The sequence below is a fragment of the Ambystoma mexicanum genome, chromosome 3p (assembly GCF_040938575.1).
Source record: "Ambystoma mexicanum isolate Mex_15411 chromosome 3p, UKY_AmexF1_1, whole genome shotgun sequence".
Classification (NCBI taxonomy): domain Eukaryota; kingdom Metazoa; phylum Chordata; class Amphibia; order Caudata; family Ambystomatidae; genus Ambystoma; species Ambystoma mexicanum.
In genome coordinates, this window is record NC_090925.1 from 351,266,666 (window position 1) to 351,285,009 (window position 18,344).

The 18,344-nt window shown below is 48.5% G+C and overlaps 1 protein-coding gene across 3 annotated transcripts in view; it reads left to right on the forward strand.

Annotated features, from left to right (window-relative positions):
• Positions 1–18,344, forward strand: part of COX4I2 (cytochrome c oxidase subunit 4I2) — a 215,565-nt gene that overhangs the window by 76,755 nt on the left and 120,466 nt on the right. Inside the window, exon 1 of one of the 3 annotated variants that reach the window (XM_069650976.1) lies at positions 1,797–1,820. The exons of the other annotated variants lie outside the window; for them this stretch is intronic. Coding sequence (XP_069507077.1) covers positions 1,812–1,820 — 9 coding nt within the window. The 5' untranslated portion in view covers positions 1,797–1,811. Of the gene's footprint in view, positions 1–1,796; positions 1,821–18,344 lie in introns of those variants that run through there. 3 annotated transcript variants of the gene reach the window in all.

Here is an 18,344-nt window from a genome sequence, read left to right on the forward strand (position 1 = left end):
GAACCGAAATTACACCCTGTACCAAAACTCCCCCTCTTACGACGGTCCTGCCTTCAGCCTCCCAGTAGCTTTTGGGCCTCTATCTCCAACTATACAAAGTGTAAGCAATGACCCTCGATACCACGGCGCACCCCATTACCTGCGTGGCATGTGGTTTAACCAGTCCTACGTACCCAACCATTCCCAGGGGTCTGGAAGAAGCAATGGCCCCTTTGACTGTGTGTTAAAGCTAAGTTGTCAACCTTTGTGTAGCCGTGTTGTAAACCATATCCCCTCAACATATGCATATGAAATTCTCCCAACAGTCGTTTTGCACGACGCATCCTCGACCCAGCTGTGTGACGAATGAAATCCCCACCTTCAACCTTCTGGCTTCACCGAACTTTTACATACCTGGAAGTCTGTGCATGCAGTGCAAATGTGCACGACATACGTGCATGCGGAAAGTCGGTGTGAACATGAAACCGCGAATCCCAGCCCTGCTTCTTCCGCGACCACTGAGACATGCACCGCGGAATGAGAACGTCCTTTTAATTCACAAAATAACTTTCCCCAAGTACATGTAACTGTAGTACTCAAGTTCTAATGCTACACGCACGCCCTTAGCCACGTCTCTAACCATGTATTTTGAATATAGGGGCTACACATTGCATGTTGTAATGCTGCGATCAGGTAAATGCACTAAAATCGAGCACTGGACTGTCTTGGAATTAATTCCGCCCATTGCCACATGCAAAGTAAATGCGGGTTAACTCGTGAGCATTAAATAATCCCGAAGCTGCACAATTATTACATTTTAAAATTCGTACATTTTAAAATTCGTACATGGCCATATAAAGAGCAATGGTTGCAGCCAAACCACCACTACGCATGACCCCCTTTGTGCCCCGAAAACGCGCCAAGTGGTCCTCCATAACCGCTGCCTCCTTGATGCCGTGACCAAATCCGACACCCTCCCACCTCTTCATTCCACCTCCGCATCAAGCAGTGTAGCTACCATCGCCCCTTCCCGGTCTGGCCCCTTAGCTGCGCCGCCACCCCCCAAAAATTGGCACATTTTAAGTTCCGTTAATGTGCGGTCAATACTGCCCTACGTCGGTGGGGATCTGGGAAACTGCACGCTGCATCGTGGCCTCCCTCCTTAACTGCATTGCCCGTGCATTGCGGTTGCCCCTACAATCACTTCGACCCGACGCATTGCCAGCCCCGCATTCCAATCTTCGTACGATACGACCCTTATCCTAATTTAGCTGCCCGAAGTAAACCATTACCTGAATTAAACCATTACCTGAATTCGATTGCACAACCTCATCTGGCCACCACAGCTAGCACAAACCGTCTTCCGGAAAAAGGATTCTCCGGCCTCACGAACACTGGAAACTCCTCAGGCTCGTACCGCAGCAGCAACTTTTGTCAGGGAGTCGGCAGAGAAGAGGCCCAACTTGCATTTTCCCGGGCCTTAAGTAGCTAAGGGCTGGGGCGCGCCGGCCCGTGTCGCTCGGGATGATGTCACACCCCTTCCCCCCCATCCCCCTTCTGGGTGGGGAACTGCTTGGTGCCACAACTCCCCCACCCACCCCGACTCCCCTTCTGCCGTGCCTCGTGAGGGAGTCGCCATTAAGGGGGGCCCCCGCCGAGGGGCCCTCCTTTGTAGGGCACGGGAGCCCGTCGTTTCCGTTCAGACCCTTTCCCCCTTCCTAGTTCCGTGATACGGCCCCAAACGCGAGTGCGTATCAGTTTCCCACACAATTCTTTGAGGTCATCAGAGGCATAACAGATTACGGCTGCTTCCCAGTGCTGACGGAACCAAAATGCTTCACGTAAGTGTCAGAACACGGCAGTGTGTGTGAGCACGTCAGTTTCCTTCAAACTAATGGTTATTGATTTTGATTGCACGGCCCCTTGCCGTGTTTATTTACATTGTCATGACTCCTTTGGCTCCTCTGCCAGTCTCGGTGTGCGAACGTGTCCGTTTCCACTTTCTAACCTTACGGAAGGATTTCCCTTGCTGTTCACTTCACGGCCACACCTCTTTCAGCTGAGATGACGGCTGCAGATGTCTTTGTCCGCCGGCATTCACACGGCTCCGAGCATGTGTCCGCTTCACCCCGGTCTCCCATGACAGAACTTCTTTACCAGCGAGCCTGGTAACTTCGCTCTGCCAGCACAGATCCATTTTTACACTCTTCAGCCCAACGAGGCTATAACTCAAAATGCTAATTTCTCCACACTGCTTCGCTCATCTAGTTGCCCCAGTACGCCCACTCTGACTCACTCTTCATGAACCCCAATCGCCTGTCAACGAACAAAACTGACAGAGGAAAGCCCCCTCACCTTTTCACCTCATTGAGCATTCATTATTACATTTGTCTGTCAATCCCCAGGGACCCTCGTCCTGCATCTAGCCATGTATTCTTTCACTCCCATGATGTCCTATGTTGGATCTCTCCTGTCTCCCCTTCTTTGGGTTAACCCTTTCACGCAAGGGTTCCCGCCAAAGGCAAAACACACACAGACCTCCCCTCCCCGAATGGTATAAGGGCTAACAAAGAACCACGATAGAAATGGGGGGGGGAGGTGTCTCCATGTTAGGACATGGGTGACCCTATTGTGTATAACTGAGACTGTGAACAGAGTCTGTGGTTAAAAAGTCACAGGAGCAGAGAAGGGAAATGCTAGGCATCCTCTTGGCACTCACATAAGGTGGTGTGCTAATCCGTAAAGTTTTAGGAAGGATACCAAGTATCCCCTATCCTTAAGAACTTTAGTTCTGTCTTACAGATATGGAAAGAATCTCAAAGGAGAACCCAAAGGATTACCAGCAACACTAAGGTATTGTGCTGCAAAAGTTAAACACAGATGCCTTTAAAGAGCTATGAAGGAAAGCAAACGCCATAGTAAAGGTAAAACGCAGAACAGGGTTCCAAAAGTCAGAGCAAATATGGAATGGTGGGCGGGAAGCTCCCCTCATTCAGGATGGGGAAGGAAAGGGCACAGAAGTCCAGGAAAAGGGACTGGGGATCTCACTGGGAGAGGGGATGAAGCATAAAAATAAGTCTCCCTAACGACCACATGGTGCAGATGACCACCTCGCCTTTCCTAGCTGCCTGTGGCTAGGCACAAGCCCCAGGCCCCAACCGCACCCAGGCTTCCACCTCCAACCACCACTAAATGCAGACACCAGCCCTTCAAGTACCCGAGAGGCTCGGACTTCAGTACCAGAAACGGCAATACAGGAGGGCAGAAATAGTGGGTGGCGGAAGTAATGAACTCCTGTAGACCAGCGGTTCAGATGGTGCCAGTCTTAAAGACTCTTTGGCTCCTTTTCATAGCACCAGTGGCAGCTGTTTTTTTTTCTGGGGGGCATAAACCTTCCCTCATGAATGCATGACGGAGTGCAACAAAGGAGCCCCAACTAAGATTTTTGAAGGAAGGATGCCTCATTTTTTAAAATGTAATAATTGGTGCATTTTACAGCACACTTTCTATGAGAAATGTGGTAAACTGCCAGTTTACACGCTTTGTAGGGTAACCCTGGTCACCAACCATGCATGGGAGCGTTTTCCAAAGCATTTTCCTGGTGTCTTTACCTGCAATATATGCCAGTAAGATGCCAGTGTAAACATTACTTTCATCCAGGCTTTGTGCAGGCTGCCTGCCACAATAGAGCCCATTATCCCACTGCAGGAACATGCTAATATTTTCCCAGAATTCCAGCTATACTATAAGAAAACACATCCATCCTGGCTGTCTCAATGTGTGCCCACTCGTGCAGGGCCATTTTAACAGTTTATGGGGCCTGGGGCACAGATGGACTTGCCCATTCCACCCCCCCTACCAATGAACGTGCCTAGAGTGAAATTTAACACAAGTGTAGTACAGCTGACTCGTTCCTAAAATTAGTTTTAATTTACTGAAGCTAAAAAGGGTGAAGGGAGAAGGGCAATAGACACCCCTCTTATGTCCCTCTATTTTTGGAACATGAATGCAACATAACCACCTTCTCTTTGGTTTGCAGAAAATGTAACTACCAGTGAACGGTGATGAATAGAAAGGCTATGGAGGGAGCGTATTGAGGCCTGTAGTAGGATTCTGTGAAAAATGATGAGGATAGAATTCATGATGTGGTTACTAATTACATTGAGCCCACTGTCGTTTTCGTGTGAGGGATTTTGTTCCAAAAGAACTCTGCAAGATGACGAAAGTATCCTAGCTGAAAGGTTTTCTTATAACGAGCTAAGGCAGAATTGAGGCTCCCAAGAAACAATATGAAAGACATGAAAGGGTTGGACAATGGGGAAACCGATATGAGCTATGCAAAACTGTGTAAACCGAATGCTGAAATAGGTTATGTTGCAGTTATTTACTTGTGTATAGACATTACTGTAAGTGAAAATATTAAAGAAAATATCAGTGAGAGCTCAGAATTTGTGAAGAGGCAGTGAGCATTCATTTGCATATGTAATGTAATGCGTCAATTGTATAGTGGCCTTCACCATTAGTATGGTCACAACGAGCTGTAGGTTGAACCCCCCCTCTAGGGGATTTGGGGGCAGAGCCCAGGTATAGGAAGAAATCTGAGTAGGTGCTAGCATGTGTGTGCATATTGGCAAGTACAATGATCTGAGTGGTGGCCAAGTCCCTGAAAGTCACCCATGCTGAGCTGGCATGTGGATTGGTGGTAAGTGGTCCAGAGGGGTATGTGAGAGCAGGAGAGATTGTTTGCCGTTACTTATCGAATTCTTGAGTTGTGCGAAGTGCCTTCAAGTAGTGTATGATGCGTGCAGGTCTGCTGCCCTGCCTTTGGATAGTTTCCCTATGTATGGAGAGTGCAAGGTTAGATTTTCTACATTCTAAACAGTGACCGAGGATGCATGTGATGGCTAAACGTTTTAGAGCTTACATTCTAAAGCTCCTAGGTTCAATGCAAGGTTACCAATCAACAGTTAGATTCCATGCAGACTAGTCTGCGTTCGCCTACATTTCAGTGCAAAGGCTACTTTCTAAATTCACCTGGAAATAATAATATATGGGCTGCATTCCGCAAGGACCTGGAATAAAGTGATGCCCACTTTGAACAAGTATATAGAATCTGGTCTTGAAATCAGTCTTGGAAGTTGTACAATCCATATGACGGTTTGAAGAGATCGCGAATTATCAGTTGTAGCATAAACCAGACCTGACTTTGAAATGCACATCACATTGCATTCTGGTACTTGTAATCCTGTATTAAGGTGAACAGAAATTCAAAATGATGTGCTAAAAATGTTGATTAAAGAACTTAATTTGAAACCCTATTCCAGCACATTTGTAAGAAGCAGGAAGTAGCGATACTTGGTGGGTAAATGTAGTGTCTGCCACTGACCTTGGAATTTGGATTATAGATTCCAAATAAACTTTTTAACATGTTCATCCCCTTTGGAATGAATAGCTCTTTCATGGTAACATGCAGCTAGTGCCCCTAACATCGGCAATAATGTTTGAGTGATAACTGATGTGGTGGAGGCACCCTGGCGCTTTCATCTGGAGTGCTCACATCCCTCCACATGGCTCCTGAAATCTGTATGCTCTCTCAAGGCAATTCAATGTCTCGCCCCTCCCTTTCTAAACTGTCAAGTGCATTTATGTGATGTTTTTCTGTAGATTCTGCAGAATCTATTTTTTTCTATAAGGATTTATATATTTGTCAGGTTGCTGTATTATATATTTTTGAAAATTAGACCGCTGAGAAGATGTATAGTCGAGTGCTTAAATTGCAGGTTGGGCTCAAATCCCAGCATAGTAAGTATGACCGTGGGCAAATTATTTTCTTACCCGGTCATATCTGCCAAAATTATCCATAGAAGTGATTGTTTACAGTGCATGCGCTTAGAAAAAGCCACTCGTTCAATTTAGACCGTGACAGTGAAGGGATAGGCCAGTCATAGAGGATAGAATGCGTGAGGGACAAGGAAGGTGAGGGGGAGGAGTGAGAGGATAGACCTTGTGAGACAGTGAGTAGAGGGAGAAGCAAAAGGTTGAGGGATATGTCGGAGTGACAGAGGATAAGTAAAGAGGTAAACTGGCCTAGAAAGGTGTCCAGTGAGAGGGAAGAGGAGACCTAGAAGTGGCAGGCATAATAAGAGAAACGGAGGAGGCAGGTGGACAGGTGAGATCTGAAAGGTGCAATAGGAGTAGACCGTGCATACGTTTGTGAACTTTGACAGAGGTGGGTGAGATTAGGGGGTGAGAAATTAAGGTGGAATTGGAGTTGTGAAAGACGTTGCTTTGTTAAAGGTGATTTCTTATTATATGCACTTTTGTTGTGTCTGTGATGAAAACCCAAGAATACACATTCATGGTGAGAAACTGAAATGATCAGCTTTCAGTGTTCCATTCTGCAGACACTCCCTCCAGTTTAGGGAGTGCACGTGACCCATGTCCAATGCAAACCCACGCTAGACTCCAGGATTTGCTATCCTGATCGGACATCCTACAGGTCACAGGACAGTGGAAAATCAGAGTGGGACCAATAGTTTTCTGAGTTAGTAAATGGCCCAGGCAAATTTTGCCATGGATTGGGGAACTGTTTCCAACAACTGGGTATCCTTGGTGATCTAATTACAAATGATACTATTTGATCTAGTAACTTTTTTAAACCTGCTGTAAAACGTCATCTCAAAAAAAGATTCTGCCAAGTATGGGCCTACCGTGTCCTGCTCTTTCCAAGAAGAGCACCCATTTCCATCTCAGGCCCTAGTCCGAAGAGACTGTAAGGAAAGAAAGAAACAACCTAATCTTGGAGATCTATGGTCTGTGCTTGCAATGTAAGCCAAGCTAATGCTTGCAGAAGTTGGGCCCGTAAACCAGGCCCTCCAGTGAATTCCAGCTCGCCAGTTAACGTGTGCTGCCTGCAGCCTCCTAATGAGAGGAACTCTGCCTTAACTGGGCAAACGAACTACTTTTTGCAACGGAGTATGGCAAGTTTATGGACCCCCTTTCTTCCCCTGGATCGGGTGACTCGGACCGCCATCCTCCTGAGTGGGGGCCTGGAGCACAGGCCCAGTTTGCCCACCCATAACGATGTCTCTAACTCCATGTTGGCTTTGGCTAGACCCAGGGACGTCATTTGGAGGTTGCCAGGTGTAGCGGCTGCTACCTGTGGCTCACCCTCTGCTACCCCTGGACCACTGGACAAAGTTAGTGCCAAGAGCAGATATCTTTGTTGCACCTGAAAAAGGCAGTTGTAAATGCAGCAAAATGTGCTGCTGCTTTTTTCAGCTGGAATCTAGATATCGTTAGCTGGAGAAATAACAGGGATGCAGGAAAAACCATGAAGGTTGGCAGTCCCATTAGTGAAGGCCGGAATGGTTGGGTTCAGAGGCAAAATTGTCTGTGCAGCTCATACCCAGTACTGTAGCAACAGGAATGTTAGGGGGCTAGGTACAGCTACCTGGAAATGAGTAAGAGCAGCCTGCAGTACTCTGTGACAGCACAACATGAACGCACATCTCATCAGTGTTTCTCATTGTCTGCTTTGCACATCCAGTGAGCCACTGGGCTTGTTATGAGTGGTGTGCCGCAGTGGCCTCTGCCACCAATCCTGCCTGGGCATTATGTGACCTGATGCAGGCCTGCCAGACCTGCATCACAGGTGCACTGTAGATGGAGGTTCCGTTGTATGAAATGTATACCACGTTAAAGTGATATTTGTAACTATATTTTTCTTAGTGCACTGAGGATCAGTGCTATGTGATGCCACTTCTGTTTTGTGAAGGTTATGTGCCATCACTTCACGTGATGTCCCATGAGGGTGGGGGTCAAATGAGAGCCCTTCATGTGATGTCATCAGAGGGCAAGGGTCATGTGATGTCACTTCCGCTACCCCAGGCATTTTAGTGAAATGACGTCCCTGGCTAGACCTCCAGTAAATACCATGCCACTGTAAAAACGTATGCATGCTGGCTCCACCAGTGCTGGTCTGCAATCCCTCTTAGAGCTCATGTTGGCTTTCACCATAATGCCAGAAAGAGTAAGCTTTCAGTTGGGGAACTAGTGCATGACCCTGCCACCAACACCCCCTGCATACACATCCACTCACTAGTGCACCCATGTGCTAATGCACACTACTTGCCTCATTACATACACACCTAACATGCACACTACTCTTTCACACACACACTTAGACACCCCCCCTTCACATGTGTTCATACATACAAATGTTTTTATCTTTTCCTTACCTGCACAAAACCTCAGCTCTGGATATGGACGCCAATAATGACGCTGATGACCTGCAACTGCAGATGGTCCTCTGGCGCCCACGCATGCCACAGACTGGAACCAGGGGTAAGGCACTCTCTCCCTTGGATCACCATATAATGGCCCCAGGCCCTCTGAACGTGCAGGGTGGTGTAGGAGGCCTGCCGCACAGCTTCATGAATGCCCAAAGGGCCGTGTGAGGCAAAGGAAGCAAAGCTCCACCAGCCTTGAATGGTCCATTGGGCATGTGCGGGTGGGGTACTGTAAGCGAAGGCCAGCCTATATGCATATCCTCAATTGCTTGTTGCAGCGGAGGGAGTGCTCTCTTCACTGGACTGGCTGCTTGGCACCTCCATAATGGTTGGTGGATTGATGCCCGCTCATCCAGCATGGAAGAGCTGCCCCTGTATGGTACCCGATTGGCTTGAGGGCTGAACTGTACCGAATTGGCAGGGGGTGTAGTAAACTGGCAACTTCGATTGGTCAGCATTTAAAGAGTCCAGGTAGAAGTGTCGGGATCCAGCTGGGACAGGTTTCAACCCTTCATGGACATTCAAAGAGAAGTTCGACTATTTTCCAAACCAGACTGCTGGCTCAAGACTAGCCTCCAAAAAGGGAGGCCAATGTGTCGATTGCGGCGAAGTCCAATGGTGCAAAAAAGCAGTTTCTGGAGTCCAGAGTTTGCGGTTTGCCGATCGCGAGTGCACTGGCAATCTTGATGCATCACATGGCGGGGGGAAAAGTTGCAACGCATCTCACTTTCATCAGCTGCTTAGTCTAGTGAGAAGGAAAGCAATGCAACACCACATATTTTGTGGCCAAAGTGATTTGTTTGTATTTTATTTTTATCGTGCAAGTCCGGGTATGGCTTTTTCCATTGAAGGATAATGCCCTGCATTCTACTGTTCAAGAAGGATCACCAGATTTCCAATTTCTCCCAGTGCTGTAGACTTGACCTGGAGCCACCCATCTTGTGCCATTTGAGTCTTGTGCCAATAAGCACGCTTGTTTTTTTTCTTGACGTGAGGAGCACTGTCGAGTCAAAGCGGGGTTGTCGCCTGTGGTGGATTCTCATCGGCTACGGTAAACAGCAGATTTACTTCAAGTTCCAGGACCACAAGGTCATTGGTTCGGCATGAATGTTAGGTCTGCAAAGCAGTCTTTCGTAAAACACTGTGCTTTAACAATTGGTGCTAGTGGTTTCCCTTCAGGTGGGCCTGCCTGCTCAAAATAGAACTAGTGGATGCCTAGTGGTTCAGTTGAATCCATGGCCTCCATATAGTGATGCATTGTTGCAGTCATAAGTCAGAGGACCCCAAGTTTGCGAGCCTTGGGTGAGGGTGTATGGTCAGGCAGGAGATAGAGGGGAGGGCAAGGATGGCAGTGAAAGATGGGAGTAATAGAACTTCTGTTTTGCAAGATTTCAGCATGTGGATTTCAGCATGAGGCAGTAAAGAGCCAACCAGTAACTAATTGCAGTGAGATGGTTTGTAATATATTCCAAGATGCCTCAGGTTTACGATGGACCTTTTGAAAAATATTCTCATCAGAAAAAAAGCATATATTGAAAGCCAGATGATGAGTCATCCTAGGGAAAAGAACAAAGGATGGATCCTTGAGGGACACCAATGGGAAGTGGGCTCGGGCCAGAGATTTTAAAGGATCGACCTTTGAGGGGGAGCAGATCTCTGAAACCAATGTGCCTGGAAAGAGTTGCCCAATGATGAGTGGCAGACTGGTCGAAAAGGGCGAGTATAGAAGAGTTCGGAGTGGTGAGCATCGGAGGAAGTTTTAAGACCTGCATGATTGAAGTATCTGGAGTGTCCACTATGGAAGTGGATCTCAAAGGCCATTATACTCATGGTACTTACTGATCCAGTCGAACACCTGCTCAAGGACTTTTGAATGATGGGGAAGGAGATAAACTGGGCACTAGGTTGCTGGGATGTTTGGGTAAGCCGAGGGTTTCTTCAATAGGGGTACAACAGTTGCAGATCTGAAAGAGGCAGGGAAGAGTCAAGCAGAAAGATTGGAGATCATGGCAAGTGATTGAAGCCAAGTGTTACCATTTAGGTAGCAAAAGGATTTATGGGAGCCACGGTGGGATGGCATTGTGAAGGATGGGTGCTAGTTACTGGTGGAAGAGGTGGAGTTGAGGGGGAGGGAAGGAGGGTGGGAGGTGGGAGGTGAGAGCTGTGAGTCTCATTTTAGAGGAAATGTGAGCAAGGTCATTAGGAGAGGGGGGGCAACAGATATAGCCATAGGTGGTGGGAACAAAGATTGTAAGGTAGATTATTTTGCTGCAGTGATTGCAGAAGATTATTAGGTTTGTAAAGTAGGATTTCTCCAGTGCGGCAGTTGGGTAAGCAAGGGAAGATGTCTGTAATTTGCACCAGCATCGTAGGTCACTGGATGTTTGAGGATGAATTTCAGAGGTGAACCAAGACTTGGGGCTGAGTCTTGATGGTGTGAAAGTGCAACCAGGATAGTGTCTGTCAAATAGTCGTATGTGCATAGTAAAAGTCGGTGCGTGTCGGTGGAAGAGGTGTGACTACAGATAAGAGACAGAGGTCCTCGCATCAAGGTAAGGGGCCAGAGTCCTGTCTGAAATTCTTCATTAAAAGGGGGCGGGGTGAGGAGCACAAGGTGGCAGGTTTGACAAGTGATTGAAGGGAGAGGGGTCAATGGCGAGGTTGGAGGAGGAGAGTGCATTAGAGAGACCAGGTCAAGCGTTCCCACCAGACGGAGTAGGCTGGTCTTGGAGGGAGTAGGCTGGTCTTGGAGGGAGTAGGCGGAAGTGCAAGGCAGGTGGCTGCAGAGGGCTTTGGGAGGTTATCGTCCCCCAGCATGGCAATGGGGATGTCATTAGGAAGGTGTTGAGGACCGGGGGTCGATGGAGCCAGGACAGTGGATGGAGTAGGAGGGAGGAGTTCAATAGTAGTATATTCAAAAGAAGAGTTTAGGGATAGAGGTGCATCATTTGGGGGCCTTGAGCAGGAACCCCACATTGCAGTCCTTTCCAACTAGTTGGGAAAATTGTGGGAAGGTAGCAGTCATCTGGAATTTCTAGTGTAGCCATCATGAGAAAAGATCAGGTATCTGTAATAGCAAGAAGTGAACATTGAGGGTGATAAAAGTCAAAATGGTTAGTGAAGTAAGAAGACTGGTTGCAGAGGGATTGTGCATTCCGGAGGCCAAGTGAGTGTTTGGGGGTGAGGCAGAGGAGCTGGTGTGCATTAGGTGGGGGGGGCTTGGATATGGTTGGAGATCTTGGGAGCACAGGAATGTCATTTGAGGGGTGCATGTGGGAAGGAGAAAGATGGAAGTCTGGAAAGGGATGCCGAAGTTACACCAGTTGAGGGAAGGGGGGAAGAATGAATAGGAGGAAGCATGGAACCAAGTACAGATGCATGAATGGTAAGTGCAGGTCAAGAAGAAAGGATTCAGCCCAGGAGAGGGTAGGCAGGTGAGCAGAACGGTAGGCAGTGGATGGTTGGCTAAAAAATCAGGTGCAAGTGCTGAGTTGGGTTAGAGTGGAGCTATAGGTTTAACTGCCACTAAATGGCCACGTTACTTGGTCCTTTGAGCTAACAGAAGCTCAGGGGTGATGGTCAATGGATGGAAGGATCACTATGTAAAGAAGCAAAAGTCTGGTGGGTGAGCTCTGCAAAGTTGTGGCTTGAGCAGGATTTTTGCTGTTTGCCCTTTCCAGCCTTTACGGGGAGCTGCAAGTTGCTGCTTTTGGTCCTTGGCAGCAGAAACCTGAGCTGGTTCCCAGGGGGGACTGAATAAAGGAGGCAGTGCATCACATGTCATTCGGATGGGGCCAATCCCAGCACCCCAGAAGTCATCAACACTTGGAGGCAGATTTATGGGTGGTGTAGTGCCATGGAGCTTTGTTTTGCGTGGAGGACTTGCTGATGGTGCCGAAGTCTGTATCCCTGAGAAGACCTATTCCAGACTTGGAGAGAGCTTGACGGTGGTCTCTGCTCGTAAGGTTCACCAGCCTTTCCTGTATGACAAGGAGTTAACTGTTATGGGTGCCAAATGTACACAATCCCAGGGCTGAAATGCTGCTGTATGCTGAAAGGTGCCGAACGTCATTACGGGAAGTTCAAGACCGTTCACAAACCAGAACCATAAATATTAGATTTTCTTGCATGAATTCTTTTCTAGAATGGGGAGGGAGTATGTGAACTACAAGGCTCATGAAAAATCAATTGCTGTCTGCTTGGGGAGCCCTGCAGGTCTTGTAATGCTCCACTTAGGTGCTTGCCATGGAAATGGTGGGCACTCGAAGACTGAGGTTGCTGGCATTTCTTGAGGGCGAAAAAGCAGGAGGAAGTGGAGACCTTGGAGTTGAGCTGTCCATGAACAAAGGTTGCTGAGAGATCAAAGTATGTTGCTTCATTGGTTGCACACAATTCCTTTTGAGGCATTGTAGCAACAACTCCCGATACATAGGGCCTAATTGACAACTGCTCTCAACCTGATCCAGACTGTCAAGAAGAAATGTCAGACTTGCCAGAGCATCAATAAAGTGAAGCCAGGACCCTTATGCACAACTCCTCTTCCACAGGCCTCTGGATGGAAATGCAGCACACTCCAAGAGACTTTCTTGTGGTTGAAATGGATGATTATTGGTGGTACCACTGACCATAAAATGCTCCAGGGTCTCTTCTGCAGATTCCAGCTTCCTACAGGAAATCTACAGGCTGCTGAGATTCCTGTTCGGCCTGTGGACTTCTGTAGGCTTGAAGACCCTCAATGGTCTTTCTTTCAGTGGGAAAGAGTCCCCATTGTTGCTGTTAAAGCATGGCACGTCACGCGGCTGTGCCCCAAACCAATGTTTAAGTTAAGCATTTCATGGGCAGCCTTAAAGGCTGCTCAAGCGCTGTGCACTTGTCCAAGGATCTGTGGTTCAGGCATTGGGAATGGCAGGAGGCAGTTTTAAAGGGTGGCATAGGTCAAGTGGGCCTTTCCTGCAAGCCAAACCCCCTTCCAATTGCATTTCTAGAGTGCCTGCCCCCCCCCCCACGACCCGCCCCCTAGAAAATGATGCCTGGGTCCCTTCACAGGATTCAAACCTGTTTGGGCAGAAGTTACAGGGACATTCACTGCATGGGGCCATCTTGCAGTCGTAGATTCCAGAGTTGGAGAAGCGTGTGAGTTTTAGGGGTTGCTTGTTCACGCACTGATTCTGTACACACGTGGACCTTGCGAAATGGAAGTGCCTGTTAGGAAAAATTTCAATTGATGGGTAATTTCCCCTCCAGTTGTGAACCCCCTCCCCCCACACCGCACCCCCCCAACTTTTTGCTTTTATCTGAACATCCTAGTCTGACTTTTGCCAGTGGAGCCCAGCCTTCTGCTGTACTGCGGCTTTTGCTAATTTTATGGGTAAACTGACATGCCCTTCAGACTGTCCATACTAGGAAACTGTTTCCCTTAGTCTTTCACTTTGTTGCTAGTTCTTAGCAACAGTGTACAATGTACCTTCCAGAACAGTGCGCTTGGGGTCTCTTTCATTGTTAAGGCCCTAGACAACCTAAAAGGATTTTTGGCAAATGTACAAGTGCACCCAGGACACAGCTGGTGGCAGCAGTTACTTTTAAAGCATTTTGACTTTTGCTATGGCCCAAACCTAGTTTACTGTGTTTGGCCGAGATCAGTGCCTAAAATGGCCATGCCACGAGGTCCTTTGTTCTGTCCTTTGGCAATTTTGTCCCCTTGTCTTCCCCCAGGTCGAGCAGACCCGGTAAATTCCTTATTTGGTCATGCAGACCCCTGTGTAAACCTAATCTTTTGCGGGCTCCTGCATGCCTTTTGTGTGCGTCCAGGATGTGGGCTGGAGCCGTCTAGTTCCAAGACACATCCTGGGTGCCAGGATGTCTGGTGTGCTGGGAATGACTGGGACCACTGTGGTCCGTGATTGGACTGCCTGAACCTGAGCATACATGGTTCTCATGTTGCCATGCTGTGGTGACGAACTTCGTGGGTGCCTTGCTGCTGTGCCCCCCCACCCTGCAACCCCCTGTGCCCTAAGATGAGCTGCATGGAACTGGCCCAATCCCTTCACCAGAAGGGGAGAAAACACCACTGTTCTACCTAGGACTTAAGGTCCTGGAACGCAGCCCCACAGAGCCGGAGAGACGCACAACTGCAGGATTCGAACCTGCAAACGAACTGGACTTGACTGGTGAAGTTTGGTCCGGAGACTTTTACATGCAAGTTTCTCCCAAGGGCCACTCTTCTCCTGATAAGGTAGTCTGCTACCATCCTATTCCTGGAAATCGCTCTGCCCTCTTGTGGAGACCCTCCTCGTATAGTGGGACCTTATTCTTCATCACCTCGCCCACCTTGAAGAGACCCATTTTGAACTTAACTGCACGATCGAGTGCTCCGGCACTGAATGTACTTTTGAGCACAAGGCTTCACTCTTCGTAGGGAATGGACTGCCGATTAGTTAGGGTTTTGAGTTGTTGGTCTATTTGCCCTGTATGACCCCTTTTCTTTTGCAGGTTGTGGATCTCTACTTGATGAATATTACATTAGACTAATATTACTGTATATATGTTTCATAGTATTGTTAATATTGTGGAGATTCCTCTTGTGCTTGAAGGCCTTTAATAAATGTATATGTATATTTGATATGTACTCCTGACTGAGTAATTTGTGTCATTTGCTGTGGGCTTTCGATTACCCTCACCCCTCCTGAGGCCTAGTCTTGACTGCCGCCAATGCTACCTTACTTGGTCTGGCTTGTCCAGAAGGGTACCCTGTTCCAAGAAACTAGGCTGGCCTTCTGAACCTCTGCCAACCAGGTCAGAGTTCAGAAATCCATCTTAACACCTGTTACTGCAATAACCTGGTTGCCTCACAACTTTCGTAGTCTTCCTTCTACTCGAGATGCCGGGGTGAGGACGAAAGGTTACCTGTACTCCTTCTGCTTAAACTATTTCTAATATAGGTGCATTTGTCAAGTTTATTATGATTTGTGTTGTCAGTTTTTTTTTTTTTAAAGCCAAACTGACACATTTGTAACAGGGAGAACTGGGAAGATGTGTTGGACAGGTCTTAAATCCCAGTGTCGCCACTTTGTGATCCTGGGCAATTTGTTCTCACTGCCACTTACCTGCAGGAGTTCTAGTTTAATCTATGTAAATCCTGTTTTGCATCAAATCGAGGATGATTTCATTAAACCGACCAAATGAATGTGCCTGTTTTTTGCCGACCAAACCAGCAATATTCTTTGCCCAGAACGAGGCTAAATATGCAACACTAAGCTTCATCACTAAAGATTTTCACGGGGGTGGGAGGCATGGCTTATATTCTATAAATACCCTTTCTAGAGCTGGGATGAGGCACTGTTACTGTTTCGACTAGTTGAAATCTCAGGATTTTTTATTTTAAAATGTAGGCGGGTATGGCTTTGCCCGGCAGCAGCCACTCCTGTGATTAGAGGCTGCCAGGCAATTAGAGAGCAGCACCTCCCATACTGTGCCCAGGACCACGACTGTTGTATCAAGAACCTTTACTTTTCAGACTTAGTGGTACAGTGCCACTATTGCTAGCTAAACCTGGTGAGGCAGACCCCCTGATTTCTCACCAGTCGGACCCCCAAGCACAAATCCCAACAGAAAAAAACTCCACGTGAAACCCTAAGTTTTCCTAATCGTTGCACTTGCAAGTGGCATAACTCTGCTCGCCCTGCTCTCCCCTCCGCGACCCGCCCAGCTGGGATCCACTGACAGGCCTGCCCCTGCACCTTAAAGCTGCCGCTGGGAATGGCTGGAAGATTACAGGAAATCCTTGCGTGGCACCCACCCAAGGCCCTCCGAGCGTGGCGGGGGTTGTTACGTTCCAGTAGTTCTTCTTAACTGAAGAGACTTGAACTCCTAACTTTCAGAATAGTTCACCATGTGCTGGCTGGGGTCCATAAGCGAGGCCACGTGTGGTCGGAGTATATGGATTGTGACTAAACCTTATAACCCACCGCTAGGCCTGCATTCGAGCCCTGCCTGTTCTGGGGGTTTAGGTATGCATGGGAATACAGACCAGAATTAGAATTGTATCTGGGTGCCCTGCATGAGTGCCAGGCTGCACCCCTAGATGCCTCCCCCGCCCCCCAGGCCGCCGGCAGTGACCAACGAGCCGTTGTCACAGCTGTCAGATGCCTGGAGTTCATCCTGGATCTTGGGGTCACTAGGCACAATACCATATCCTGACCGATGGATTTCAGAAACGTGTTACTGGTTAGACATGTCACATGGCTTACGTTTTTGGGGGGTGGGCTGGAGGGTGGCGGGGGTCCTGTTCTCTCGAGGGAGGGATCGTAAGAGCCTGCCAGCAGGGCTCGGTTTGCAATAAAAAGGAGGGGTTGGGGCGCACCAAAAGTAATCGAGGTCGCCCCAACTCGCCTTCCCTCTAACCCCTATAGGCGAGGGGGGTGCTGTAGTTTGGGTGCATGGCCCAAGTACACCCACCCGGACATGGGGCACGGCCCTCAACAAGAGCACCCCCTCCCTCGATTCAACCCACCACCCCCCACTTGAAGCCCTGCATGGACAAGCAAGCGGATCGCGCAAACGTGCAGTGGCAGAACACGGGCAAGCGTGGAATGTGGAAAGGAGGCTTCTGGTGCATGTCTATTAGCCAAGCAAGTTTTCTGGAGCTTGCCAGTGTGAGGACAGGAATGTGCAAAATAAGGATGGGGATCCTCCAGAGAATGCGCTCAATGCAGGACTGTACAGTACGGGCAGGCTTGCCAGGTTGCGGGTGCAGTGGCAGGTGGAGTTCTCTGTGGAGGATGGACTCTGCCATGGCATGTGATCATGCAGGGTGTTAAGTCGTGGTTGGTCTATGCGGCCATGAACAACACGGAGGCCAAAGCGTGTATTACTGCTCCTTTATTCTCCTTTCCCAAAACTCCCTTTCTCTTTCCATCCCCCTCCCCTCCCTCCCATGATCACGTGGTTTGCCCTTGGAAGGACTTCACTGTTTTGTGCCCCACAACACCACCTGCGTGCTTAACCTCGGAGTTCTCTGGCTCACATTTGCTCGATCAGACGTGATGGTCTATTCACCATTTTATGCAGTCTTCCGGTGATTCGTGGTTCTCGCCTGATCTTTCCTCAATCTCCTGTCGATCCCTGCCCAGATGGCCCTGCTTGTCTTTCTGTTCTTCCTCTCCGTGTCGGTTCAGGGGTTTCCGGTTCGATGTGTGAAGCTGGCAGAAGAGCGAGGCATTCCAGGTTATTTCACGTTCATTTCCCTTCACTATGACCGTCGACCCTTTGATTTCAGTCGCTATCGCGAGTCTGTCTTTGCTGTACCAGGACTGGCTCTCCAACCGCCAGTTGCTGTTCCTTCACCCCTCTTCGCATGGTCTGCCTATTCCTTGGCTTTCCTTTTCTTTGCATCTATCTCCAATGTCTGCATCTTGCTCTGCCATATAGACCTCCAGTTGTATTCAGCGCTTTTGGGGTGTGCAGCTGATGATCTCGATTGGCATCTTCCATGTGGCTTCAAGCAGTGCTATGGTAGTTTCTAAGCATTTGGCACACTGCTTGGTGAGAGGGTGTTTGATCGAGAAGGGCTCTGGTCCGCTTGATGGTGGACATGAAGCGCTCCACTATCCCGTTGGCCTGCAACCACAGTGGTGTGATTCTTTGCTATGTGGTGGAAAGCTGTGGACTGCACCTGTTTGATTGGGAATAGAGTATTCGTCCATTGCTACTAGTAGGAGGTCCCATTCTTCTAAGGGTCCATGAGTCCATTGCCACTCGGTGCCAAGGCCCTTCTGGTCATGCCATGACTTGCAGGGGGCATGGGAGTGAATTTGATGCATCCTTTGGCAGTGTTAGAATGTCCTCAACCACTGCATCATGTATGGGAACCATACTTGGTTGCTTAGTATCTTTTTTGTTTGCAATCCCTCAATGTCCTTCGTGTGCTATATTTACTGAGGCCTTTCTCGGGCATTTGGGGCCCACTAGTCTATTTCCTCGCAGCAAGATGCCTTGTTCTGTGGTGGCTAGCTCCCCTTGTATTTTGGCTATCCTTCCTAGCTCCTTTCCGTGGTTCCTTATGGCAGTTCTTCCCCT